Source organism: Mus caroli, chromosome 14 (genome assembly GCF_900094665.2).
Source record: "Mus caroli chromosome 14, CAROLI_EIJ_v1.1, whole genome shotgun sequence".
In the NCBI taxonomy this organism is placed as follows: Eukaryota; Metazoa; Chordata; class Mammalia; order Rodentia; family Muridae; genus Mus; species Mus caroli.
Genome location: NC_034583.1, coordinates 1,080,290 through 1,107,854, shown reverse-complemented (window position 1 = coordinate 1,107,854; position 27,565 = coordinate 1,080,290). Strand labels below are relative to the sequence as shown.

Here is a 27,565-nt window from a genome sequence, read left to right as displayed (position 1 = left end):
ATTTATAGGTTTTCAAGATGGAACGAGGCTTTGACACAGCTCTTTTCTCCCTGACATTAGTGAGTTCTGCTTTGAGCACTCTGAGATACGCTGCCCTACTCAGAATGTGCTTAGCTCATATAGAACATTCAGTAAATGGAAAATATAATTATTAAAGTAAGGATTTTTTATATAAAATAATTTGGGGGGTGGCCTATAAACACTGGTTCTAGTTTTTCTACTGAGTGTGGGCCAGCAAACTCTACCCATCAATCTAAGGCCTCTAGTGAGGATAATTACATCTTGGTGTCCACTCAACCAAGCACTCAGAGAAGAGCCAGGGTGGAAAGGCTCTAACTGGATCCTCACCAAGCACCACCCACAGCATTACAGAGAGAAAGGGGCAGAGAAAGCTGTATAGAGTCAAGCTAGTAGTTAATGAAAACGGTCACTTCCCATTAGCAGAAGGCTTTAGACTCCCATGCCAAGCCACTGAAGAGAGCCACATGTGCTCTTTAAGCCGACAGGAAATGAGGCACCAATGTGGGAAGACACAGGGCTGGAGTCTGGTGAACTATAACCCCAGAGCCTGCTCAAAGTTCAGGCACTGGAGTGTTTCTGGTGATATGAATAACACTGGATTCAGAGACAAACATGTATGGATAGGCCTAGAAGATCTGCCTGTGGAAGGAAGGGCACAGAACCATCTTGGCTCATCCTCTGTCTTACAATGGACTCATACCAAGAGTCCCACACCAGTTAGCACAAGCAACCCTTCTCACAGTGATTTAGGATCTATGCACTCCCACTCGGCAGAGATGGCTTAGGCAACTACAGGCACTTACCTGGAGCACAGCTGTCTACCAGGGCTCCTAAGGCTTTGCCGTCTTGCCAGTTCTGGTTAAAGTTAGTGATGGGCAAGTACGGAATCTTGTTCTGAATCCATCCCAGGAGCCTCTGCTTTGGTGTCTGCTTCTTGGCATCATCATCCCCTTCATCTTCCCATACGGGCATGGAGATGGAGTAGTGAAGGATCAAAGTCCATACCAGGCCCAGGATGAGCTTCAAGTTCCCATCCACAATGGCTTTACTGTCTGGGAAGACAAGGCATCGGCTTGGTCATTCTTTTGCGTTACACAAGTGTGAGTCAGACTCTTTGTAAAAAGGAAAGGGAACTGTACTGAGACCCTTCGGTGTTAAAGGACGCAGCACTAGGATCTGCTTCAGGGTCTCTGGAAACAAAATGACTGCAACAACCAATCCAAGGTGTTTATTAATGATTGCCCTGAATCATTGCGATGCATTATGTTATTGTCTCTACATTTCTGCATGAAACATGGTAAATGACATAGATCAGCAACAAACATACCAATGCCACAGATGAGCCCATGCCTCAGCCCAGATAAACAAATTTATGTGAAGATCTCAAATGATCAAAAGCTTTGCTGCAAATCACATGCTACTAGAGGCATGGATGAAGAGACACAACAAAATGGAATGTCATAATGCTCTCTGCCCAGGGAGGGGTGACCTAGTTGTCCCTCCAACTGAAAACTGGCTGAAACAAAGAATTGAACCCGTACAGGGAACTCAAGACTTTTGTACACTTCCTTCTTAAATGTAGGAGATATTCCAAGAGAGGGCTGTATACATGTCGACAGTAAGAAATGTCTGAGGGACTACGCAGATGGGTTTAAGAAGTAAAGGTGCTTTGCTGCCAAGCCTGAGAGTTCAATCCCTGGAACCCACATAATTCAAGGAGGTTGCCCTCTATTCTCCAAGCACATGAACACACACACACACACACACATACGTAAGTAAATAATTGAGTACATAAATAAATAAAATTATAAATGACCTGAAGATTTATATTATGAGTTATAAATGAGTTAATTCACAAGTAACTTACAACTTCTTAAGCTAAATGATATTTATATTCTTTTCCAAGCCTCCAGTAAATATAATCACCATGGCACTGTTTCTTATGAGTTGGGCTATCTATTACTATTGTACTTAAGTTTCTGATTGGTTTTCTTTCAATTAAAGTTGAAGTTTCCAAGGCTGAAGGAATGGCTCAGCAGTTAAAAGTACATATTACTTTTGTAAAGAGCTAACGAGTTCCTACCACAGATGTGTGACTTACAACAATTTATACCTCTAGCTTTAGGGAGACCTGACGCCTTGGCCACAAGAGTACCTGCACTCGCATGTACACACACAGATACATAACTTAAAAATATTATAAATGTTAAATTGATGTACAGCTTAATTAAAAAAAATTATTTCAGAAGTATAGACAGTAAAAGGTATCCAGTCCTGGAAGTAACAACGGCATGGCGTCCACTACTGACTCCTGTTTGCTGTCCTGCTTTTATATTTTTCTGCACAAGCTTTTAAATGTATCTTTTCACTAGTAATTATGTCGTAGTCATCTTTTTCCTACAAAACTTGTTTCTGCTTACATTCCTACCCGTAGGTTTAGGAGGCAGGCTTCCCCTTTAATCGTACCAATGAGCTATCAATCTGTCCATCCAAAGGATGGCCAAGCCACTGCAATCAGGCGAAGTCTCTGTTGAGAAGCTTAAGCAGAGACTCCTTCCTTATCCTACCTCTGACTCAGAGCGCTTGCCAACACACTGGCCAGCTCTACCCTCACTTTTATTTGTTTTCTGAGACAGACTCCTGTACTCTAGTGTAAGCTGGTCTTAGATTTAGGGTCCTCCTGCCTCTGCCTTCCAAGTGCTATGTTATGGGCAGGTGACACATGACATGGCTCTCTGTCTTTCCACCTTCTGCCTGTACTCATCAACACTTAAATACTACCTTTAGATTTGCTCTTTATCCCTCCTCCTTCCACAAACACCATCAAGACCCATCCCTTTTCTACTCGGGCCCCAAGATGAAAACATTGTAGCTGTCCTGGGATCCTCTTCAGGCCTCTGGTACAGTTTCTACAGTGTGTCCTCTCTTCCTATTACACCTCTTGACAAACTTTTGCACCTTCCCATAGACAGGCAGCTTCTCTGTCTCTTGGTATCTCCGAGAGCCATGAAAGTGAACTGCTATTTACACCTCAATGCTATGTTTCTAGTTGAGTGTTTCTGTTCTTCCAAACTGATTGATGGTACCTCCTGTCCAATCAAACTCTGTAAGCACACAGAACCTAAACACACGCCATTCAGTTGGACTGATCCTTGTCACATTCACCCAACCACATACTTAACACCCAGGTTCAAAGTTGGCCTGTTTCGCCGGGCGTGGTGGCGCACGCCTTTAATCCCAGCACTCGGGAGGCAGAGGCAGGTGGATTTCTGAGTTCGAGGCCAGCCTGGTCTACAAAGTGAGCTCCAGGACAGCCAGGGCTATACAGAGGAACCCTGTCTCAAAAAAACAAAACAAAACAAAACAAAACAAAAAAAGTTGGCCTGTTTCAAGATGGCAGCCAGGCCTGCAAGAACCTTCATCCTATTTCCTATGGGATGGGATACACTCTGGCACAGCGGAGGCTGGTGGTGCTACATGCACACCTGCATGTGTGCTAGGATCCTTTCCTTCAACAGCAGGACCTTCTACCAGGCCCTCTGCCTTCCACTTTTAGGAGGCAGTGTGGCTCAGAGCTTGGAGGACAGGTGGCCAATCCATGAGAGTATTCATATTAAAAACAAATGGGGGGCGGCAACTGAGTCTTCTTCACCTTGCAGTTGTTGCACCAACCACGAGGCACCTGAACATTACACACATAGCAAACTGCACATACTGAGTGTGTCTAGTAAGGTGCTGACAGCAGCCCAGCACACTGGAGACCTCACTCTTGCACCGTCAGGGCTAAGAAGCCTCATTACCATAGGTGCAAGTCTGTAAAACTCAAACTCTCCCAGCTGTGTGTCGAGTAAATGCTTTTCAAAAGGAGACCTCTCTACTACTACAAGGAAAAAGGACAAATTTGAGCGGGGTGTGGTAGCACACATTTGTAACTTCAGCACTAGGGAGGCCAAGGCAGGAGGATCCTCGGAAGTTCAAAGCCAGTGAGTTCACACCCAGCCTGGGCCACGTAGTAAGACACTGCCTCAAAACTCATGCGTGCGTAAGTGTGGGGCACATTTAGCTCATAACCTAAAGTCGGGTGGCTCTATTTTTATCTGGGTGACATGTGTTGCTCTAAAGAACGCAAAGCTCTTTTCAAGCACATTTGGGAAAGCATGACCAAGCCAAAGTCAGAGTCAGTCTTATGAACTATGCAATGACCTGGACTTCTGTTTCGAATGAGTTCAAGGTGGGTGTCCTAACAGGAAAGCCCCCTTTATGGCCTTCCTGGGATATATGATACCTTCATCCTGCTAGTCTAAGAAGCTGGAGGGAAAACGGGCTTCGTTCCAAAAGTGATTTTTGACAGGTAAAGGTTCAAACATTTAGCCCAGCTCTTAGAACAATAAAAAAGATGGAGATTTGCCCAAAAAACCTCCCCTGTTCCCATCCACAGGAAACAGGAGACTCCCCAGGCCTTGGAAAGGAAATGCCACAAGGGTATCCCAGTGTGTGCATCTGGCCATTGCTGTGGACCTGGTGTGCTGCGAAGTGCTCCTTCTGACACACAGAGGAGGAGGAGGAGACCACAGTGAATGGAAGCATCCTCACACACAGTAAGAGGCTGGAGGGCCTCTTGCTTTCGGGGACGAAACAAGCCAACGCCCAGCATGCCTGCCCAACCTCTCATACTTTGCTTGCGTTTTCATGGATTGGAACCTGGCCATGGGCTTCTCCTCCCAAATCCGACCAATCACAATTCCCAAATAACTACCCTGGTGATTGGCAACCCCAACCCTCAAGCCACACACACTTTCTCAAACTACCTACAATTATCCAGTTACTTATAAATGACAGCATTGCCTTTTTAAATAGCTACACAGTTGATTTGAACTACTATAAATTGTACAATGGAATTTATTTATATTACCTCTGTATCAGTCCTCTGGTCCTTGTTAAGGAGGATTTGTATGTGGAATGGGGCCAATTATGAGGTGAATACCAGATATTTTTAGCATTCTGCAGAAATAACTTTGAAATGCTTCTTTGAAGGGTCAGTTCTCCAAAGTCAGGGATATGGTAGACTTTCATCTCTCCCATCTCTCACCAGCAAGGGCCAGACCAAAACAACCATGTCCCCTACATCTACATCTAGTGCTACCACTGGCATAACACAAGAGTTCCTGAGGCACCTTTCTATATGGCTGCCAATGATTAACCGAGGTAGCAGGAGTCGAGCGAAAGCATGAGAACAGTATGCCATCCTCTGGCCATGAGGCAGTTGGCTACAGGGCCATAAAACAGGCAACAAGTGATGCGGGAGTTAAGAGGGAAAGTGTCACTAGGGCTACAGGAACAAAATTCCATGCTCTCTGCACACATAGCAACTGTTCGCTGTCAGGAGGCAGTGTGGCATGGAGCCTGGAGGACAGGTGGCTAATCAATAAAAGTATCAGAATGACTAACATTAAAAACAAAATGAGGGGCTGGAGAGATTGCTCAGTGGTTAAGAGCACTGCCTGCTCTTCCAGAGAGCCTGGGTTCAATTCCCAGCAACCACATGGTGGCTCACAACTGTTTATAACTCTTGTTCCAGGGGATCCAACACCCTCACACAGACATACGTGCAGTCAAAACATCAATGAACATAGAATGAAATTAAATGCAAGCAAAACAAGGAAACAGGGTCTGAGAGATGACTCAGTGGTTAAGACACTTGCTGTTCTTGCAGAGAGCAGGGGTTTGGATATTAGCACCCTTATAGTTGCCGCCAATTCTAGTTTCTGGGATCTGGCGCATCTTCTGACCTCCAAGTGCACACAGTATATACTTGCATACATACAGGCAAAGAAACATAAAAACAACAAATGCTGGCAAGGTGAAGGAAGGAAGATGGCGCCTTACAAAATGTTGGTGGGAATGAAGGCTACAGCAGCCACTACAGAAGGTAGTTCAGGGCTTCATTTAAAAGCTAAAATTTATTAGCGTTGGAGAGAAGGCTCAGCGACTAAGAGCACTGACTGCTCTTCCAGAGGTCATGAGGTCAATTCCCAGCTCACAGCCATCTGTAATGAGATCTGATGGCCTCTTCTGGTGTGTCTGAAGACAGCTACAGTGTACTCACATACATAAAATAAAAATTTAAAAAATCTTAAAAAAAAAAAAGCTAAAATCTGCCTTATAATGATTAAGCTGTACCATTCATTCCTGGGTATACAGCAAAGGAAACCATGTCAGCAAACCACAGCGATACCTGTCCATCCATGTTTGCTGCTGTATGACTCAGAATAACCGAGTTACAAAATCAGCTTAGGCCTCCACCGATGGAAAAAGAAAATGGTGTGTGTGTGTGTGCATGGAATATATAATATGTACACAGCTAAAAAGAATAAACTGTGCCATTTGTAGGAAAATAGATAAAACTGGACATCATCATATTAAGGAAAAAGAAAAGTAATGCATTTAGGGAACGTGGGGACACACAAACAAACACACCCCAGATGGGATGAGAGGAACTAGCAGAGAGGAGGATAAGAAAAGTAATGGGGAATGAATACAGTCAGAATACCTGCTATATGTGAACAAAAATGTCAAAATTCATTGTTCAGTACAACAAGTATAAAAGGGCTATAAAATCATCATCAACAACAGCAGTAAACAAACAAACAAAGCAAAAACTGGCCATGGAACCAACAGCTCAACTACATTTTTCTCTTTGGACAACACAGTGGTTCTCTGACCTTTATTTTCCTCATCTGACAAATGGGAATTATAATCAATGATTTGACAGCGTGGTGTGAGGGGTAAGGCCAGAGAATGCCAAGAGTTGAGTGTGAAGGCTGACATACAGTAGGTGCTTAATAAGTCTCTTTCTCCTCCTGCATTCATTCACCTATAATTTTCATAATATGTAAAATATTCCTCCCTAGAGCTGGAAGCATAGTTCAAGTGTCATTTCTAACCAGAGATGAAAAGAAGTGCTTGGTGGACTTAAATGCAGTTGAACTGTTCAGCTTGTCAGTTCTCAGCTAAGCCATTCATTAGGAGAGCCACAACTCCAAGGCCTCCCCTCCTGACCACCGCACTACTGTGAATCCAGGGCATACAGAATTGAGCTCTCCACTAAGCAAGAGATCAGTGAGCTGAGCAGTAAAACTCACACAGCCCCAAGGAGCCCCTCCCCCACAGAGCTCCCCAGAGACTAGTCAGGAGCTGACTGAACCTGGCAGAAGGACCATGGTACTCAGAGCAGATTTTCTGGGTCATGTGCTCAGCCCTGTTTAGATGTCTTGATCTCATGATGCCTTGTCTGTGGTTCTCAAAGTTCCTGGCCTGGAACTCCCTCCCCATCTCCTCCTCTTCTAGGCCTAGAAGGAAAGCCAGGGAGAGCCCAGAAAGGAGAGGTTCTGGGCGTGTATCCTCAGCTCCATCACTTCTTCTCTCTACACTTCTGTTCTCTCACCTGGAAACTGGGATGATGTTCAGAGCCTGTGGTGAGCTGGTAGCAGCAGTTCCTGGACACGGCTGCTCCCACAGAACCCTCAACAGCCCTCCTGCGCTCATGTGCCTGGGGCTCACTGGCATTGTGAGGCTGACTTGTTCAGCCCCACAAACCATGCCTGAGTTGTAGTCTTCAGGTGTCCAAAAGGCAGGGCAACTGGAGTTGAAAGGAGGCAGCTGACCAATTGTTCCAGTTCCTCAGTGAAAATGTGGAAGGGACAAAGCCTAGCCACACTGAGTCTTGGTTAAAGAAGATCCATTGTGGCCAGTTGCCTAAGACCAGGGTCCTAATTCTGGTATACTATGGCCGGTCCTTCTAGTCACACAGCAGACTGTGCAGGGGGTCCCAGGAAGGGTAAGAGGCCTGGGCAAGTTCATTCCTCTCTGTACTCTGTCTTTCCAGGGCTTCGGACAAAAAAAAAAAAAAAAAAAGCAATAAATAGACAAGGCAGTGACGTAGAGCCAGGTGACTCATGGCCCGGAAGACTGGAGAGCATCTATGGCAAAGGGCATTAAAATCGTCTTTCCCCTTCTCAGCCCTAGGTATGTGGCTTCCAGAAAGATGGTTCTCCCAGCCTCTCTGGACTTCAAAGGCCTAGGTGTTGTCAGTGGGCAGTGGGAAAAAGTGAAGAATGCCATTACTCCAGCCCTGGGTGATGGGTGGCTAGCTCCCAGACTGCTGTAACCTACACCTTCCTCAGCTGTGACCCGACTGGGGTATGGACCAGGAGAACAACAACAACAACCAAAGGGCTCCCAAAGATCAAAAATGACAATAAAAAGCACATTTTCATTCTTCTCCAGTGGTGTTCCTGATGGTGTTGTCCACCTGTCTCAAAGTTCACCACCATCGCTACACACTCATCCAAGCCTCTTTGTGACAGCAGTAACATGACCTATTGTCACGTGGGTCTATTTCAATATAGACCACAGTCAGGCAGTGGTGGCATATGCTTTTAATCCCAGCACTTGGGAGGCAGAAGCAGGCAGATTTCTGAGTTCCAGGCCAGCCTGGTCTACAGAGTGAGTTCCAGGACAGCCAGGGCTACACAGAGAAACCCTGTCTCGAAAAAACAAAACCAAAAAAAAAAAAAAAAAAAAAAAAAAAAAAAAAAAACAAAAATCAAACCAAACCAAACCAAAACACCAATATAGACCACAATAAAGGTTGGCCTAGGAAACTGGGATCCGCTGGATTTCCGATTATCTCTCCTGCTCACAAACTGCTCAGAGACTGGCAGGGAGCTCTGAGGTAATTTTTATACCAACTGTGTCTTGATTGTTCAAGAGTGTATTCAGAAGGTTTTGATAGGTGAGCTTTCAAAGATGATTTCATTCATAACTGTCCTGTTACTTTTGCAAAAGTATCTGAGGAAAGCAAGTGAAGGCAGGGTCTACTTCAGCTCACAGTTTGAGAGGGCACAGTCCATCATGTGGGGGGGTTACAGCAAGAGGGCATAAGGCAGTTGGTCAGATTACATCTATAGTGGAGAAACAGTGAGAGATGGAGAGTGCTCAGCTCGTTCTCTCCTTTGTGTCCTGTCTGGGACCCCAGCCCACAGAATGGTGCCATCCACAGTTAAGGTGGGTCTGCCCATCTCAACCATTCTATCTAGAAAGTCCCTCATAGGTGGTCCTGTGGGAATTCCCAATCTCATCAATGTGGCAACCAAGATCAACCGTCTCAATGACACCCAAAAACGACACTGGTGCCAGAAGTAAATGTCTTTTTGGTGTATTGAGGAGGACTCTGAGGCCACTTCTAGCCTCAACAAGATTCTGACGTGGGTTACCAAGGCTTGCCATGAACAAGACCTCTGTATGGGAAGGGAAGGCTCAGAAATATCATGGTGGGGATCAGGATTGGTACTGTCTGAGGGGCAGTATGGGCTTCACTGCCACAGAATCTAGTAAATATTTTCAAATGTTGGGGATTTCTACTGCAAACCTGGCATAGTGGCACATGCATTTCATCTCAGGACTTGGGAGGGAGGCAGAAGCCGGTGGATCTCTATGAGTTCAATGCCAGCCCGGTCTACATGGTGAGTTCCAGCTGGCAAAGGCTTCGTAGTGACACCTTGTCTCAAAACAACCACCAAAACGGGCACGTAGAAAAGAGATTTCTACTGAAAGCCATGACACATTCCTACCCAGCAAACTAGTCTTTCTGTCCCTTGTACACTTGTTGAACTTTCAGCCTTAAGTAGAAATAGTTGTAGTAAATGATTCCAGAAATACCTGGCTTTTATTTTGGTATTGTGTTGTAAGCTACATTTTTCAATATTTAGTAGCTATTTACCCCTCCCTAACAATACTTTTTTAAAAAAAATAATTCACTTAAGAATTAAGTTTATATACAATAATAAAGCTGATATTAGGCTAAATGATTAAATACTAAACAGCAGAGAAGAGGGTATAAATTGTCTGGTCCAAAAACTTGGGACAAACAGCTAACCAGGGTTCCTATTAGCATACCAAAGCATATGTTGGGCTCCAGGCTCAGTAGCTGGCTCCTCTCAGTTCTTCCCTCTCTCCAGCTTCTCACTGCTGTATAACCTGGTCAATTGGCCATTTGACCTTAAGTCCTTCTCTCCTGTCCTCTCTGGGCTCTCTCATTTGTCTTCCCATCGCCTCTCTTGGCTACACCCACTCTGCTGGCCAGGCTCAGTGCACTACTTCCTCTCCATGCTCTGGACTCGCCCAGACGCCTCTGGCTGTACTCTCCAACCTACCTCCAATAAAAACCTTCCTTTCAATTGTCTTGCAGCGGTCTAGTCCTTATTTTCTGTAAGTAACATTCATTTTCTTTTACTGGGAAATCTTTAAGTTAGATTTAAGGGTCAGGAATAGCACTGGGAAGGAGGTAGAGACAGAAGGATCTCGAATTCTAGGCTAGCCTGGCATGTATATGGAGTTGCAAGCTATGTAGTAAAATCATGTCTCAACAAAAACTATCAAATGTTAGAATGATGATTATAATCTTGTTAGGAAAGTTAAAGAAAAAGGGGGCAAAGAAAGGACACTCCAAAATGGTCTAAATTATGTACACTTTTATCAGTCCTTGCGTAAGCGCACACTGTTGACCCACCATAGAGTTTCGGGTTGACTAACAGGGCAAGGCCCCAAGGACTATTCTGAGCATGCTCATGAGTCACAGAGCAGAAAACATCCACTGGAAACTTTGGGTTAAACCCAAGCATTAGCACATAAAGCCCACCATAGCATGACAACCATCAGTCCTGGGCTCACAGCCTCCAGCCACCACCACTCAGAGTCTATATATCTCCAGCTGAAATAACAACTGTTGGCTATGAATGGGGGTCACAGAGTCCATCTCAGATTGTCATGTAGAGAGGCCACCTCCCCTGAAATGCAGCTCATTTGCTAGAAGTTAGACCCACATGAGCGCTAGGTTGCCTGAATGTGCAACCCACCGACAAAAGGGGGGGGGGCACGAGAAACAGGCCTGAGAAGACCCCTAAGCACCCTTTCTGTGGTCAACAGCAACATGACAGGTTTTGTTTTGGTTTTTGTTTTTTTGTTTTTTTTTTTTTTTTCCTATTCAGAATCTTCCCAGGGATAAGCCCTGTGCATCCTGAAGCCCTTCCCTGTAACAAAGACCATACAAGGTTGGCTCTGATAGTTAAACCCCATTTTAAAAACGAGATAATAGAGATAAAGCCATTGCTCTAATACTCTGAATCTGTTTATATTACAACATTTAAGTCCTTACTCTCACTCTGCAGGTGAGGAGGCAGAGGGTCTTATGGCTGGTAAGTCATAGGCTGCTCAGGATGGGAACCAGGCTGCCAGCCCACAGGCAGAGCACGTGAACTTCACCTGGTTCCACCCATTTTCACTGTCCAGACCTGCAAGGCTCGAGGAGACAACACAGTGGGCAGAATGTATGTAGTCTGGCTACAACAGAAAGAGGACACGGGAAGTGCAATAATGTGTCAGGGCTGCTTGTCCACCAAGATCTTCTGGGATCTGGGATTCCAGTAATCAAGGATCTCTCTCTCTCTCTCTCTCTCTCTCTCTCTCTCTCTCTCTCTCTCTCTCTCTCTCTCTCTCTCTCTCTCCAGGAAGTCCCTGCATATTGGTTCTTAGAGAGAAACCATCTACAGCCAACTCCTTAGAAGATATGGTTCTGCCCAAGGCAATACAAACCTGTTACTCTGCTTTTTTCCTCTGGAAAATACAAATTAGGCTTACTCAATATTTTTGAAAGCCCTGTTTGTTCTTTCTCTTCTGTTCCTATGCCCAACAAAAATTTCCCATCTGCCTTCTAAGCATCAGACCTCATGCTGGATACCAGTTAAATTTTAAACAAGAAAGGAGATTAAACTTGCTCTAAAACAGTCTATGAAAAGAGTAAAGTATACACAGAGTACAGTGAAGAACCAGTAAAGGGGGAAAATGAGAATTTTTGGCTTTGTATTCCCCATGCTAAGCTATGGTTCTTGATATTGTCACATGCATACATATGTGCACATAAATCAGAGTAGAGGTCAGAAATAATAATGGTGAACAGGATGGGTATTCGTTCAATTACAAACATGTAAACGTTGAACCTGGCTACAGAGTCAGATCAAGGTTGCACTTCCCTCCATAATCCAGCTCATGTTACAGGTCATGCAAGCCCATTAGGAAGATGGCGGGCGCCCAGAGATTGTGAAGCAATAAAAAGAACAAAACTTCCAATTTAAAGTGGTGAATAGGAAGAAAGCTGAGGGAAATTCAAAATAATTTATACCAGCTGGCTCTCAACATCACCAACTGAAAGAGGATGAAGTTGGGGAAAAGAATTTGCAGGGCATCGAGGACAGCATGCCTTTCCTGCTCCCAGCAGCAACACATGTGGATGGCGCTGGATCCCGTGGCAAGATTTAGCTTAATTGACAGCTAAAAATTGTACTCCCAGTTTAAGACTATTTGATCCCTGAACACATACCCTACCCAGAGACTGGGTGCCTTGCTGCAGGTTAACAGGTCCTATCTCTAAAGTCTCTGGGTAAAAAGCATGGAGGCGGGATGCCTGGGGCTACTCAGAGAAAAAAAGGAAGGGGTCATTTAGCGAAGTTACTATCTGGTAGCCAAGTTACCTAGGGATGAAAGAGACTGGGTCAGCTCATGACACATAGCTATAAGTTCACATGCCCTGCCCTAGGGTCAGGAAAGCTCCAATCACACCCAAAGTGCAGCGACTTACTAACTGTGCGGCCAAGAAGGGCTACTTGTTTGCACGTGGACTGAGCGTATGAAGTCAGTGTGACACCCTTCGGTAAAGCGGGTACCCAATGACAGCCTCATCACACAAACGGGGCTACAGTGAATACTATTATCACTACTGTAAAAATGTCAACACACAAGTATGGGGACGGATGGTATGCCATCAGTGCAGCGAGAGTGGGTTAGAACTATCCTATTCTGGTTAAAACCTGCTCATCACTGATTGCCTCCCAGAACTTGGCCTTCTCTGTGGAAGAACATTCCATCTGCTCACAGCTAGAAGAATGGGACCCATCAGGGACCCTGGCTTAAGACTGATAGAATCAAGATGTTTGGTGAGCTGCTGAGCTGGTTTGCTAAGCTCTGTGGGCCACCACCCCGACCCTATCAGCAGATTCCAGAATGGCTGACAGAAAATTAAAATCAGGCTCCCTAAATTCAATTCGAAGCACAAAGCATTCAAGAACGTTTCTGAAAGAGATTTCTTTGTCTAACTTGACATGGGCAAGGAGGTGGTATTAAAAAGATCGTTAATCATTAAAACAACCTAATACATCAATACAACTTAAATTCTTCAAGTCCACAAGCAGTTAAAGAAGCTGTACAAACAGGAGCAGCGGGCTGCTGGAAAAGAATGAGGAACATTTGTTTGTTCCTCCTACAGAGGTAAGCGTTGGCACATTGGGGAAGGGAGGGAACATTCTAGCAAGGGAATGAGCACATACCCACTGTCCTCTCTGCCTCTAGCGAGATGGAGCAATGACAGAAAGAGCTTTTATGTGCTGTTGCTGACATATGCTTCTGTACTGCCTGTATTTTTCAATTTTAACTTCCTTCTATTCATTCATTTTTTTGTTTTTGTTTTTTCCGTGACAGGGTTTCTCTATGTAGCCTGGACTGATCTGGAACGTACCCTGTCAATCAGGTTAGCCTGGAACTCGAGAAATCTGCTTGTCTCTGCCTCCTCTGAGTACAAAGATTAATGGTGTGTGCTACAACCACCTGGCTTGTTGTTGTTGTTGTTGTTGTTGTGAATTATAGTTATTCCTTTTAAAACAAATTTTACACATACCTCCCAAAGGATAGAGATGCAATAATGCACATATTAAACTTTTCAATAAAGCTGCTTGCAGGGTTCTGTAGGATTCCAGGAATATGGGGGAAATCAACAGGCTTTATCCAGCAATAGAAACTGTGACTTTGGTAGGCTTGTGTGTGAAAGGGGAGCCAGGGGCTGTGTATGACTGAGGTCATATCCGTACAGGCTCAATCTTGAAGACACTGAAGCAGGGGCCTTTGCTCTGTTCCTAGGACTCTGGCTGGCTGAGTGCTGTTCTTCAAAGAAGATGGAGGAGAAAACTTTGCAGGTCTGCTAACTGTTTTGTTGAGATGTTCCCTCACTCACTTTTCTCACAACGAAAATGCATTACTCACCAGACACACACACCCACTGGAGCTGCAGGCACCAAGCCACTGAGATGGCCTCCGTCCTTTCTGAACAGCTCAGGGGAGCAGGGGATGACAGGCCTTATATTACACAGCGAGAAGACATCTTTTTCCAGACAACAGCAACAAAAAACAACTTCTTTGGATCCTTTCCCTGATCTCCTGAGCACTCTTGCAAGGTTCAGAAGCCAACCTGACCTAGTGCAATGACATTCCTGAATTCTCTGTGAGATGCTGTGAGATGCCACTGTGAGCTCCACTTTCCAGATTAAAAAAATTAATAAGGAGTAAATTAAGTCCAAAGTCACATAGCTCCAGAGGTGAAGCAGGGATTTGAACTTAGGTCACTGACTCCAAAGCCTGTTGTTGATCATCCTTCCCTGGAGAACCAAACAGGCACACGAAGGATGTGGTCAATATATGGGCAGAGTTGTCACAAATGCTTGAAAAACTGAAAAGGATTAAAAAAAGGAAAATGCCGAGGGTTACGTCACTCTTGTAAAAGATTTATTATCTCGCCCTTGAATTCTGTCCCATGACAACAGGTTTTGGCAAAAAGATAAACAGACTGAATACAGCAGGTCAGACTCACTGCTAAGTGGGGGAAACTCCATCTAACATTCCTGAGGCATGCTGTCCAGAGTGCAGAGCGTGTGACCGACACACGATTAATCTATCTCCACAGCGTTAGCCCAGCCACCGGCTGCTGCTGGACTGAAGGGAGAGCCAGTCTGCGCCAAATCTCCTTATTGCCAGTTCTTCATCCACAGCCTGTGTGGCTCTGCAGCTGCCTCTAAGCCCTGGCAGCTAACACTTGGAACTGTCCTGCCTACACTTGCCTCCAGGAGAGCTGCCCACTGTTCCCAGGCCACATTTAACCGTGGTCCCATCCTTCCACCACCTGGAGCACTCACCAGTATTTTCCTTAATTCAATTCGTCCCTGCCTCACATACCTTAAGCGATAATGCCCATGAAACTACAGGTTTAAAACACTAGTTACATTTTAAAAATACTCATGAAAATACTAGTCCCGACTATTAAGGTTAGTTGTGTAAATGTACCCTCATCATCTTGAGTGGCATGTTTCTTAGAAGAGACCACATCAGATCACCACCAGTTCCTCCAGATAACACACACACACACAAACAAACAAACAAACAAACAAACAAACAAACAAACGTGGTGGGGTAGAGAAGTGTTTTGGCTAAAGCAACACTAGTAACACACTAAACAACTGTTGTTTTGGGACAGGGTCTCCCTATATCAGTGGTTCTCAACCTTTTAATATGTGGTGTGAGAAATGGTGCACTATGTAGTCCAAGCTGGTTTGAAACCATAACCATTAGGCCGGGCCTGGTGGCGCACGCCTTTAATCCCAGCACTCGGGAGGCAGAGGCAGGCGGATTTCTGAGTTCGAGGCCAACCTGGTCTACAAAGTGAGTGCCAGGACAGCCAGGGCTACACAGAGAAACCCTGTCTCGAAAAACCAAAAAAAAAAAAAAAAAAAAAAACATAACCATTATGTCTGAAAAAATTAAGCTGCTACAGGGCACCTCAACATACAATTTATACTGATCATCTCCAAGAGATGACTAGGATTCCATTCAATTTCCAGACGTTACTGGACTAGGGAGTGTGGAGTGTGCGCGTGTGTTAAGTCCCAAAGCCCTCAAGACAGTGCCACTGACTACAATGACAGTCTGGCTTAGCTCCAGCTATAGAATTGCTGGTAATTAACACCAACTCTGAAGTCTGTGGGACACTTAACAGTTTGTGTGTGTGCTCTATGCTCCATGTAAGTGTGGAGGGCACAGGATATTGGATGTGTCACCTTCATTTGTTCTCCATCTCACAATCTTATTTTTTGAGACAGAGTCTATTACTGAACCTGGGGTTCCCCGATTTAACTAAACCACTGGCTCAGAAAGTCACCTGTCTGCCCACTCCTGACCCTTCCATACCAGTTTTGGAATTACAGATGCACCCAGCTTTTTAAATGTGATAGGGTTTGAGATTGGACCTTCATGGCTTTTTCATCAAGTACTTTACCGACTTAAGACATCACTGAGCTGGGGAATGTTATAAAAATTGTCTCAAAGGAGAATAATTCTCTTCACTCTGGGGAATTCTACTTTAAACCACTCTTCAGGTCCTCCAAACATCCCCCAGAACCTGGGAAATGAACATTTTATAAACAGTTAGGCACAGGAAAAGAGAGATAGGAAACAGAGATGCAAGGGGAGCCCAGGCAACAAAGAATAGCATCTTTCTCTAATCTACAATGGTTCTGTAGCTGGGATTAAGAAAGTACAACCCTGCCTCTTGGAATCTAGAAGTTTTATAGATAAAAGAGAGAGAGAAAAAAAAGGCTCTCTGAACCATTTTCCTAATTAAGGTTGCTAAAGAAAGACACACCCTTTGCACCCCCTCAACTAGTGTTTATAGGTTCTGTTGAACTCCGGAAGCAACTTACTGTTTGGTGCAAGCTGTCATTTTTCTTTTCTTTTTCTTTCTTTTTATTTTTTATTTATCTTTTTTTTTTTTTTTTTAGATGGGGTGTCAGTGTATCTCTCTGGCTCATCAGGTCACTATGCTTTCGCCTCCACCCCCTGAGGGCTGTGATTAAAGGTATGCTCCACAATGCTCCCCTGCACACTGTCATTCTTAAGCAGCAAGCAATGATTGGAATTCAAGCCCCAAGCAGCTTCCTCCTTCCTGGATTTGCTTTGGAACTTCTGATGTCAGAATCAACAGACTGTACAGTGCCATAAAGGAGGAAGTGGGAGGGTCCCCTGGATCCAGGCCACTGTTGAAGTCAGTACAAAGAGGAATCCCTCAGACGAGGACTGGCTTATCAAATCATGTGAAAGTGGGGAAATTCGAAAACTCCACCTGTACCCGTCCAGGCAAGACACTCTACAGGGGTTATTTGTGCTTCCACTTTGGCTATCGGTCTTTTGAAACAAAGGTCCCCAAGGAATTGGAATTTCCCCAGGAATCTCATGCTGGCAAGAGGAAAAGGCTGAAGCCTGGTGTCAGCCAAGAGGAGGGGCTTATCTGACACCTGGGAGCAGTGACTGGAGCTGAGACAATGCTAAGTCAAGGCTAGGAGCTGGGGTGGGAGAACGAGAGGCTGCCACACCCTGACCAGGACTGCTTGCGCCTGGGCCTCTATTGAAATGTAACCCTATCAGAAGCCTGAAGATGGAGTGAGCTGAGGTGCAGGATCCTTGGTCCTGTTTTTGTTCCTCTTCCCAGTGTGACCCCATTAAATAACTCTCCTCTGGTGGGGTCTGAATAAGACTGTTCTCTAAAGGCTCAGATACCTGAACACTTTGTTCCCCAGTGCCAGGGAAGTGGTAGATCATTGGGAGGTGGTATCTTACTAGAGGAAAATGCCTGGGCAAGCTTTGAGCTGTAAACAAATTGTTAATGAGAATTACTGAAAGAAGCCCTATCTTCAAAGACTGACTGGCTGGATGACCAAACTTCAGTGAGGGAGAGAGGCTGGAAGTCACACGTTCAGACCTAATCACCTTATCTTGGGCTAGTCTGAGCCCCCTAAATAGCCATTTCCTTGCCCACTTCTGTGTCTAACATCCTGTGACTAATAGATAAAAAACCTTTTGGAATCTATTACCTCAGCAAACCATTTGCTTCCTAACTCAAAAGTTAACAATGTCACCATACAGCATCTGACGCCTATCAGGACAGAGTTCCTCATCTCACTGTGATCTGCTATCTGATGTATTTTTCAACATATTTCAAAATTATCCTGATTTATGACTTTCTTTGTTCTGTAACTACAAAACTCTACGAAGGAAGTGCTTCCGTGTGTATGGAGGGTGGAGGAGTAACTCACATGCTGTCCTCTGACTTCCACATATCTCCGTGGCACACAGACATTCACACCCAAGCTCAAATAAGTAGTTAAAAATTTATAAGCAACAACAACAACAACAACAAAACCCCAACTGGCTAGGATATGTAGCATTTTACTAGAAGTAATTTTGGGGTAGCCTGTGATAAAATTTTGGGTTTTTTTGTGGTCTTGAACAAAGAACTGAATAAGACAAGACACATAATAATAATAAGACTTAGGAAATCCAGTTCTCTTTGTAGGAAGAGAATCTTATGCCATCCCACAGGGATGCTTGAAGACCATTTTATTAGAGTCTGAGAAGAAAACCATAGGGTAGGTGAACTATCAATCCTACCAGCTGCAAGAAGGGAGATAACAAGAAACAAGGTCATGTTTTCTGAGCTACAGTCAAAGAAGGTCTGCAATAAAGGGGAAGAAGGGAAGGCTCAGAGAAGCCAGCAGGAAGGCCTGAGTGTCCGTCAAGACGCACGTGCTGAGGATTTCAGCGTTCCAGTGTTTCTGTCTGCAAGCTACTTCTGCAGGGGACGAGTCCCCATGGTGAAGAAACACGTTATCTCCTTGAGGGATAATGATTTCTTCATCTCCTTAGCAAGTCTTTACGGGAGGTCAGGAGCATGTCACCTAGCTAGGTGACTGACAAGCCCAGTTGGATTTACTCTTTAAGAGAGAGGACAACAGAATGCAGTACTCTCTTCTTTGTGGTAGATTATTAGACTGTCATGTCTTTATCCATGGTCTGAAGAACTGAGATCCTATTCTCTTGACCAAGAGAAAATTTCCCTTCATGAGTCACAAGGAAATAAGATGTGAGGTCCAACTATAATCATGAGTGGAGGGGTCAATCTTCAGTGTCCAAGCCGGTCTAATGCCTCCCTAGATGCCTAACAGTAGAGCCTAGCATACATAAGAACTTCAGAACCAGGACATAGATGCACACGCACACACAGCTCACACTGTCATATCAACTGCATAGAAATGCCTAGAATTCCGTACATGAACACTTCAAGAAACCCAGAGAAACGTATAAGCTTGAGACTAGAGACCATGACTTGTAATGGTTAATTTTAACTGTCAAGCAAAAGCTCAGAGACTAGGGTCTGGGCCGAGAATTCACACTCACTGCTCGGCCTCGCTCCAGCCATCATACCTTCTTTGCCACGATGAACTGTATTCCTGAAGCTGTAAGCTAAATCAAATCCTTCCTTCCTCACGTCGCTGTCTTAGTTAGAGTTACTGTTATGAAACATCATGACCAAAGTAGCTTGGAGAGGAAAGGGTTTATCCTGCTCACACTTCCACATCACAGTTCATCATCAAAGGAAGTCAGGACAGGAACTCAAGCAGGGCAGAAAGCTGGAGCCAGGAGCTGATGCAGAGGCCATGGAAGAGTGCTGCTTACTGGCTTGCTCTGTCCACAAGCTTGCATGCCTGAGCTGGTCTTCAGCCGTCACTGGAATCATGAAGAACTAACTAGTTTCATATGCCAGTAAGGGAATGGACTTGCTAGCAAGAGAGAGCAAGCAGACAAAAAGCAAAAGCAGCCTTCCTGCATGTCCTTATATAGGCTTCCGGCAGAAGGGATAGTCCAGATTACATAGGCGTCTTCTCACTTAAGACCTGATAAAAGTGTGTGTCTTCCCACCTCAGAATCCAGATTAGAAGGGGATCTTCCTAATTTAAATTAAGCATAAATTCCCTTACTGGTATGGCCCCATTTTTAAATTTTAGTTAATTCCACACGTAGCCAAGTTGACAACCAAGAATAGTCATCACATTTTGTAATATTTTATGAGAAATTTCAATCAAATAAAACTAATTGGCTGTGGTTATCACACTTAGCATTTAATTTCTATTATATCCTCTCTCTCGACAGTTCACTCTGGCATGGCAAACTTTCATTTAAAAACCAGGGAAGGGGGCCAATAGAATGGGTCAGTAAGTAAAGGTGCTTGCTGCTCAAGCCTGGTGGCATGAATTCAATCCCTGGAATCCACATAAAGACAGAAGGAAAGAACTGACTCCACAAATCATCCTCTGGCCTGTGGCTGTGACACACATGTCATCATATATGTGAATTAACCTGGTATATATAGTGAGTTACTCACCAGCTAGCGTTACAGAGCATGTACCTGTGATCCTAGGTTTTGGAAGGCAGAGGCAGTTGCATCTCTGAGTTTGAGGCTAGCCTGGTCTACATAGCAAGTTTCAAGACAGCCACTGCTACACAAAGACCCTCATCTCAAAACAGAAATAAAAGAAGGGAAGGGGTGCAATTTTCCAAACGGTTTGTTATCCAAAGTAAAGGACTGAGACCAAAACTCTAAGTTTCGCTGGGTCAGCAAGGCTTGTGAATGGAAATGATGTGTCCAGTCATACATAGCTGCTTTAAAAGGAAAATACAGGTGAGTTAGAAGGAAAATGGTGGGATGGGGTTAATGACTTAAGCTTGTTCTAGTTTAACTTTCTCCCAAGGTTAAAAAAAAAAAAGGCATTATATGCATCTAAATCTAGAGGACGCACCCCTTCTCCACAGGAAGAACCCTCCCCCAGAAAAGGGCTGAATGAAACAGCGTGGCCCCAGAGACTCTCTCCCTTAAAGGACCTTCCCTGACTCCCCAGATTAAGGGCCCCCACTCGGAGCTACAAAAACAGCCCTGACACCTTCTTCGCAGCTCCTGGAGTGTTCATAGAATGAGCCGATGTTTCCAGGGCCTCTGGCCAACCGTGTAATCACCCCATTAGAAGCTTCTGGTTGCTCATCAGAATCTAGAAGCCTGATTGGGGCTGCACGAAAGCAGAAGGCTCTGTCAGCCTTCATAGCCTAATAAATTCCTCCACACCCCACCTGTGAAACTCCATTCCCATTTATTACCAAAACTGGAGTCCTAGCTTCAGGGCTTCTCCTGAGGCCTGAAGCTGGCTGCTCCTGCTGATGACATCATTGATGAGCAAACGCCTGACAATGGCTCCCTAGAGCTTAAACCTTTGCTAATACCTAGCAAGAGCTCATTCCTCCAGAATGAGGTCATGCTTAGCTAATTGCTAATCTGGCCCCTACCCCAGAGCCCAAAGCCACTAAGTGATGCCTAAACAGTGAGCCCCTGCCCCAGGACCTTCTGAAGCTGCAAATACCAGCCTCTAAACAGACAAAACAGAAGCAGCTTGCAACAGGACCCAGGGTTGCCAGAGTTTGAAAATACAACAAAACACACACAGACAGATCCGGTAAAGTTAAATATGAATTTAATAAGTATGCCCTGTGCAAGAGTTTCTAACATGCAAGAACTGCCACATGTGGGGCATTCTTACATTAGAAGGATCAACATTGTTTATCTGAAATTCAAATGTAACTTTTCTCTGGTAACACATGTGAGTTTTTATCCCTTTGTTTGGTTTACTCGATTGCCAAAACTGCCAGGGTGTGGGGGACAGGGATGGGGAAGAGGGGACAAAGGGGAGGCACAAGAGGGTTGGGGCCAAAACTCTGTTGGTAATATGCTTGTCTAGTGTGGGGGCAGCCTTGAGATGGACTCCCCAGCTCTGTGTAACCCTTGCATTTGGAATGTGGAGGCAGGAACCATGATAGGAAAGGAAGGAGGGATGGGGAAGAGCAAGGAGGAAGGGGAGAGGGGCTGAGGGACAGATGGCCAAAGCTGAGAAAGTGGAGTATCTGTTTAGTGTGCTTGAGGTCCTGAGTCTGACTTCCAGTAGATCAAAAAGAAGTAAGCATATACCACACATTTACACACGTTGGAAAACACACACACACACACACACACACACACACACACACTTGCCTTTAGAAAGCAAATTAGGGGCCAAGCATGGTGGCTTATAACTGTAATGTCATTACTTGGGAGGCAAAGGCATGACTGTGGCGCCCACACAGTTGTGGATCAGCCAGAGCCTCATAGAGACCTTATTTAGAGGCACTGAGGGAGAAGCGAGTATGGCACAAAAATCCAGGATTCTGTACACTCCTCACTCTTCTGTATCCTTACTCCATTCTGACTGGTAAAACAAAGCTATGATGTTGCCAAGAAGTCAATATGATTTTGCAAAGAAGATCCACAACCACCAGGCACCGCACTGATGGTCAGAGTAACATCTTGGCCCTACATGGAAACCCAGAAGGAACAATCCTGTCGGCAAGGAAGCCCACCCTGGTCTGGAATGTCAGGACACAGAACAGAAGCTGAGGTGACATTCTGGGAATGAATGTTGACAATTAAGATTATTTGCAGAATAACAAACACTGTTGCCAAAGGGCTTTAATGTGAATGTTTTACATTTACTACCCCCTGGCTGAAGGATATCAAGGATACAATCATTTGTATACAATGGATTTGAAATTTAATTCTTTTTTTAAAAAAGGAATTCTTAATTTAGCTCAATAAATGAAAGCCTAATACACAGAATCTATAATGATATGGGCAAGAACTTACTTGGTGAGTAAACTGTGATAAATCAGTAGTATGGGTGGCTGAGGAAACTGGCAAATGATATGTACTATATAATTAAAATTATAGGTTTCACATAAGAAAGGATTAAGATCTATCTGAAACCCTCAAACTGGAGTTGAGTATAGTGGGTACATCTGTAACCCAACCCTTTAGTTAAACAGGAGGATTAGGGTTTCAAGGCTCCATGGGACTATACACAGGAGTTCCAAGCCAGTCTGGGTTATAGGAGAGCTGGTCTCAAGAAAAGATACAAGGACTAGGTTGTAGGGACAGCTTGGTGGGTAAAGGCTCTTGCCACCAAACCCAACAACCTTAATTGGATCCCTGGCCCCCACTTGGTAGAAGGAGAAAAGATGTTTTTTCACCTCCTGGGGCTCCCCACACCATCAACCCATCCACCCATCCATCCATCCACCCACCCATCCACCCACCCATCCATCCACCCACCCATCCATCATTATAAAACAGTCAATGGAGTTAAACAAAAAATTTTAAAGTAAAATATAAACAAGCCTAGAAGTGGGAGCTTGGGGTGTGGTTCTTAGAGTAAGTATATACAATGTGTATACTCAGCCTGCCTGAAAGCCTGAGCTTAAAGCCCCAGCGTGGGGGTGGGAGGAGGACAAAGATTTAGAAATTAATTCAATCAACAAATCTTGTGCGTTCACAATGAACCAGGCCTTATATTAAGCCCAGTTCAAAATCCACTATGACCCTTCTTCACGGAGGAAACTCAAAACCTTGCCTAAATCCACACTGCAGGGTGGAGGTCAGGTTGGGATTAAATCTGTGAGGCCCAAAAGCTATTTCACATTCTGAACTCATTTGTAATTCTGCCAAGCTCCCTGGCCTTACAGGTAAAGGGCCAGCACGAGGAAAGGCCTCACAGCATCCAGCATGGCAGCTGGCTCCCAGGAGCACTTCCTAAGACATCTTTCTTTTGAAGTTAATACTTAAATATTCTGCTGTTGGTCATGCAACTCTATTTCAATCAGAAAGAGCTGCTAAGGAGAGTAAGCTGTACCCTTTGGAAGAGCTTTTCTCTAAAGCCGGTAGACACTTAAAAATCTCCTTTACATACATAGACATTTACATTTTTTTATCTATTAGCATCGTGTAGGTGTATGTGCATGTCCTCTGTAGAGGACAACCCTGATCCAGGGATCAAACTCAAGTCTTCCACAGCAAGAAGCAAGCACCTTTATCCACTTAGCCATCTCCTATCTCCATATTTATTTTTTGAAACACGCCATGCTGTGCACTATGTACATACACAATTAGGTTGTAACATAATCAAAACTAAGTAGGAGTCAGTCACCCACCACTGGGACCAGGGAGATGTCTGAGTAGATAAAAGCGCTTGCGTGCCTGACACCAGAGCTCCCCGTGTGGAACCCACATAAAAGCCTGCCCTGATGTAGTGGTGAGTACTGTAATTGTGCATGCGGTCCGGAATACACTGCAGTAGAAATAAAAGAGAACCTGCCTCAAACACACCGACCTCTTTATGAGTGGTGTACATGTGCGAGTGCTTGAGCATGTGCACACACATACACATGCATGCATGCATACACACACACACACACACACACACACACACACGCATGCGCACACACATACACACACACACACACACACACACACACACACAAGTATCCACTTTAGGCAGTTCAGAACTGCCTGTAACTCGGGCTCCAGAGTCCTAGACACTCTCTTCTGGTCTTCATGAGCATTGCACTTAAAAGCACAAACCTGCCATACTTACCGCTGACACACATGTATAATGAAATGAAATTTAAAAAAGTAATATCTTTAAAAAATGTGGAAAGCAACAGAGGAAGACCTCTGGCCTCCATATGCATGTGCACACATGTATATGCACCCATACGTGCGTGGACAAACACAAGATACAAAGGCACTTTGAAGAATTTAGGGAAGCCTTTATCAAAATGCTCTTACTGGGCTATTAAGATGGTTTGGTGGGTAAAGGCACTTGCTGCCAGGCCTGACATCCTGAGTTCAATCCTGGGATCTGCACGGTAGCAGAAAGAGAGAAAAGACTCCCTAAAGTTGCCTTCTGAAACACACACACACACACACACACACACACACACACACACACGAGTGGGAGGGGGAGAGAGCGAGAACAAAGTACCATACCATTACTGGGTAGCAGCTAACTCCCAGGTATGCAGGAAATTATGACTATGATAATCTTCTTCTTTTTTTTTTTTTTTGGTTTTTCGAGACAGGGTTTCTCTGTATAGCTCTGGCTGTCCTAGAACTCACTTTGTAGACCAGGCTGGCCTCGAACTCAGAAATCCGCTTGCCTTTGCCTCCCGAGTGCTGGGATTAAAGGCGTGCGCCACCACGCCCGGCACTATGATAATCTTCTTGAAGGCCACTGACATGTGTAGAGGAATGGGTGCTTGGTACTTCCAAATAACTCAAAAAATAAGTACACAGGGGTGCTAGGAATATAGCATATACCAAGCTCTGGGTGTGACTCCTACAGTGACCAAGCAAGTGCAGCCGAGGATCATAGAAGGCTTTAGAAGGGTCTGTTACAACTCTGTTTTTCATAGGGAGGGGGGCATGTTCAAAATAAGTCAACTCTGCAGAAAATAAATACAAGGAAAGACCTCACCACGACCTGCTTAACCACTGTGCTAATTGACATGTACTAATTTTCTTGGCAGTAAGGCAAAGAACCAACTTCTCTCCCAGGCGTCCAAACACTTAAGGAAAGCAACACTGCTTCAGTAAGGAAGCAATCCGGTTCCATCTCCATGGGCAGGCACTTGGCATTCCGAGAAAATATTCACCAGGCAGAGGAAAAAGACATCCACAAACTTTATAGGCTTGTTTCTGCAGTGCCAACAAGTCACACCAAGGTCCCCGAGTGTTAGGAAAATATGCTGTTTATGCCATCATTGAGTCACACACACACACACACACACACCAGCTTTAATTTTAAATTTAACTCCTCCTACACATTCCATATATGAATTGGACCTCAGTAAAGCAGGTTTGAAAATCCTATGTATTCGCCCTCTTCTTCTTCCTCATAGGATGATTTACTGTGATTATAAGTAGGACTAAGTAAAAGCTAAGTTCCCAGTGATTAAGAGCAGGAATCTAGATCCTCACCACACGGAACAGAGTTTCCTGCTAAGTGACTCTGTAAAGGTGGGGCAGCATCAAAAAGCACATCCAGGTTTGCAAAGACATTCGCTTAAAACCAAGTCTCATTCTTTGACTTCTATTTTAAACAGCTCAGTTTCCAAACTTCTGAAAACTTGAAAAACTATTAAACCTTCAACTGGGTTTATTGAAGATCATGCTTCAAGTCCACAGCACGGAGTTGTTTCCCTTTGGTCTTGGGACTTCATACCCATGTCTCCACTTCTGCTCAGCCATGAAGCTCAGTTCAAAACCTACCACAGAAAGGTCACCTAACACTAACGGCGGTGGTGATTTTTATGGACCTTTTCCCTAACACATTTTATGCTCTGATGGCTCCACCCCCATGTGTGAACACGGGAAGTGGAAGGCAGGCTAGTCACTGACCTATGAAGTTGTTAGTCAGAGGCTGTCAGGCCCAGCAGAGGCCAGGATGAATGATTAAGGGACACCGTCCCTTCTCCCGGGTTCATCCACACAAACTCGTTCGCATCTTCCGCAGCAGCTGAAGCTAGACACTGGAGCCACGTTGGACAAACTTGCTGCAAAGCCAGAGGCAACACACTGGAAGTAATCTACTCTGATTAGCGTTTGGGGAGATCCTTGGCCTTGAGCAAATGCGTTGATCCAGTTTTCCAGGAGAAGCCATCCTGCCTCAGACAGCACTGCAGACTGTGCAGGAAGGAAGAGCCCCCACACTGGGGCAGAGGCAGCTCCAAGAGCTCCCAAGGTGCTGATCTGGGCACTGCTTCCAGGCAGGAAGGAGCCAGCCACGTAAGCCAATTGGAACTTTGGGTGACATGTTCCTAGCTTGGAGACAGGCCCTGGACATGGCTTATTTTTAACATCTTGGACTGAAAAAGTACTTAATGCCCTCAACCAGACCAAAAAAAAAAAAAAAGAAAAGAAAAGAAAAGAAAAAAAAAATCATCCCATCTTTCCCTCTGGAGCCATCTAATTTTCTATGACAACTTCTTTAAGATGATTTTCCACCAACCCGAATTTGTTTAATGGTGTTGTCATGTCCACAGCTGACTGGAGTGGATTCCCTCACATAAGCTGAACTGGATTCTCCCTAGCGATTTCTGCATGAGTGTAGGACCAAGATGTGAACAGCCAGAGGAGTGGGTAAGGCAGGGTGTATACAATGCCACAGAGATTCACGCAGAGAGAAAGGGGGGTGGGGGTGGGAGGCAGACACTACGATAATGACAGGACCAGGAACCTCAATTGCTTTTGATCTTGTGCCCCCACATCCCCCACCCCAACCCCCATACAGGTTTGTGAATCCAAGTTCCTTGCAGGGATCTAATATCCGGTGTAAAGGTGGGTACTTGTGATAGCACTCCCACATAAGGACTGGTTTAGAGAAAGGTGTATATCTCAGGAGTTTACACAGCAACGCTTATGAACCCGCTAGAGTTGGGGGAGCCTTGGGTTTGGGAGGACTAAGTCTATGATATCAAAGTATCAAGAGCAATAATCTCAAAAAATGTTTAAGAAGTTTTTCTCAATTGTGTTCAAAAGAGTGCTAACTACTAAATTTCCAATTTTATTATTGATTTATTTATTAGTTTAAGGCTTGATTTTCTTTTTGTTGTTGTTTTGGAAACAGGGTCCCACTACATAGCTCTTTCTGGCCTAGAACTCATTTTGTAGCCCAGGCTGGCCTTCAACCCATAGAGATCCAACTGTCTCTGCCTCCCAAGTGCTGAGAGCAATGGTATGTGCTGCCACATCCAGCAAGCTTTTGTTTTCTTAGAATGACCCAACAATGCTTTAGTAAGACCAAGCAGTGGTGGTGCACGCCTTTATCCCAGCACTCAGGAGTCAGGGACAGCCAGGTCTCCAGAG

General features: G+C 44.7%; 1 protein-coding gene and 1 long non-coding RNA gene across 4 annotated transcripts in view; one reads left to right on the top strand and one right to left on the bottom strand.

Moving 5' to 3' along the window:
- Positions 1-27,565, bottom strand: part of Flnb (filamin B) — a 133,979-nt gene that overhangs the window by 83,186 nt on the left and 23,228 nt on the right. For all 3 annotated transcript variants that reach the window (XM_021181301.2, XM_021181302.2, XM_021181303.2), the window contains exon 2: positions 825-1,073. In XM_021181301.2, the coding sequence (XP_021036960.1) occupies positions 825-1,073 (249 nt within the window). The remainder of the gene's footprint in view (positions 1-824; positions 1,074-27,565) is intronic.
- Positions 10,143-18,583, top strand: LOC115029239. Its single transcript, XR_003834810.1, has 6 exons — positions 10,143-10,290; positions 11,250-11,408; positions 12,136-13,401; positions 13,612-13,660; positions 14,047-14,102; positions 16,734-18,583. It is a non-coding gene; the product is annotated as an uncharacterized LOC115029239 (long non-coding RNA).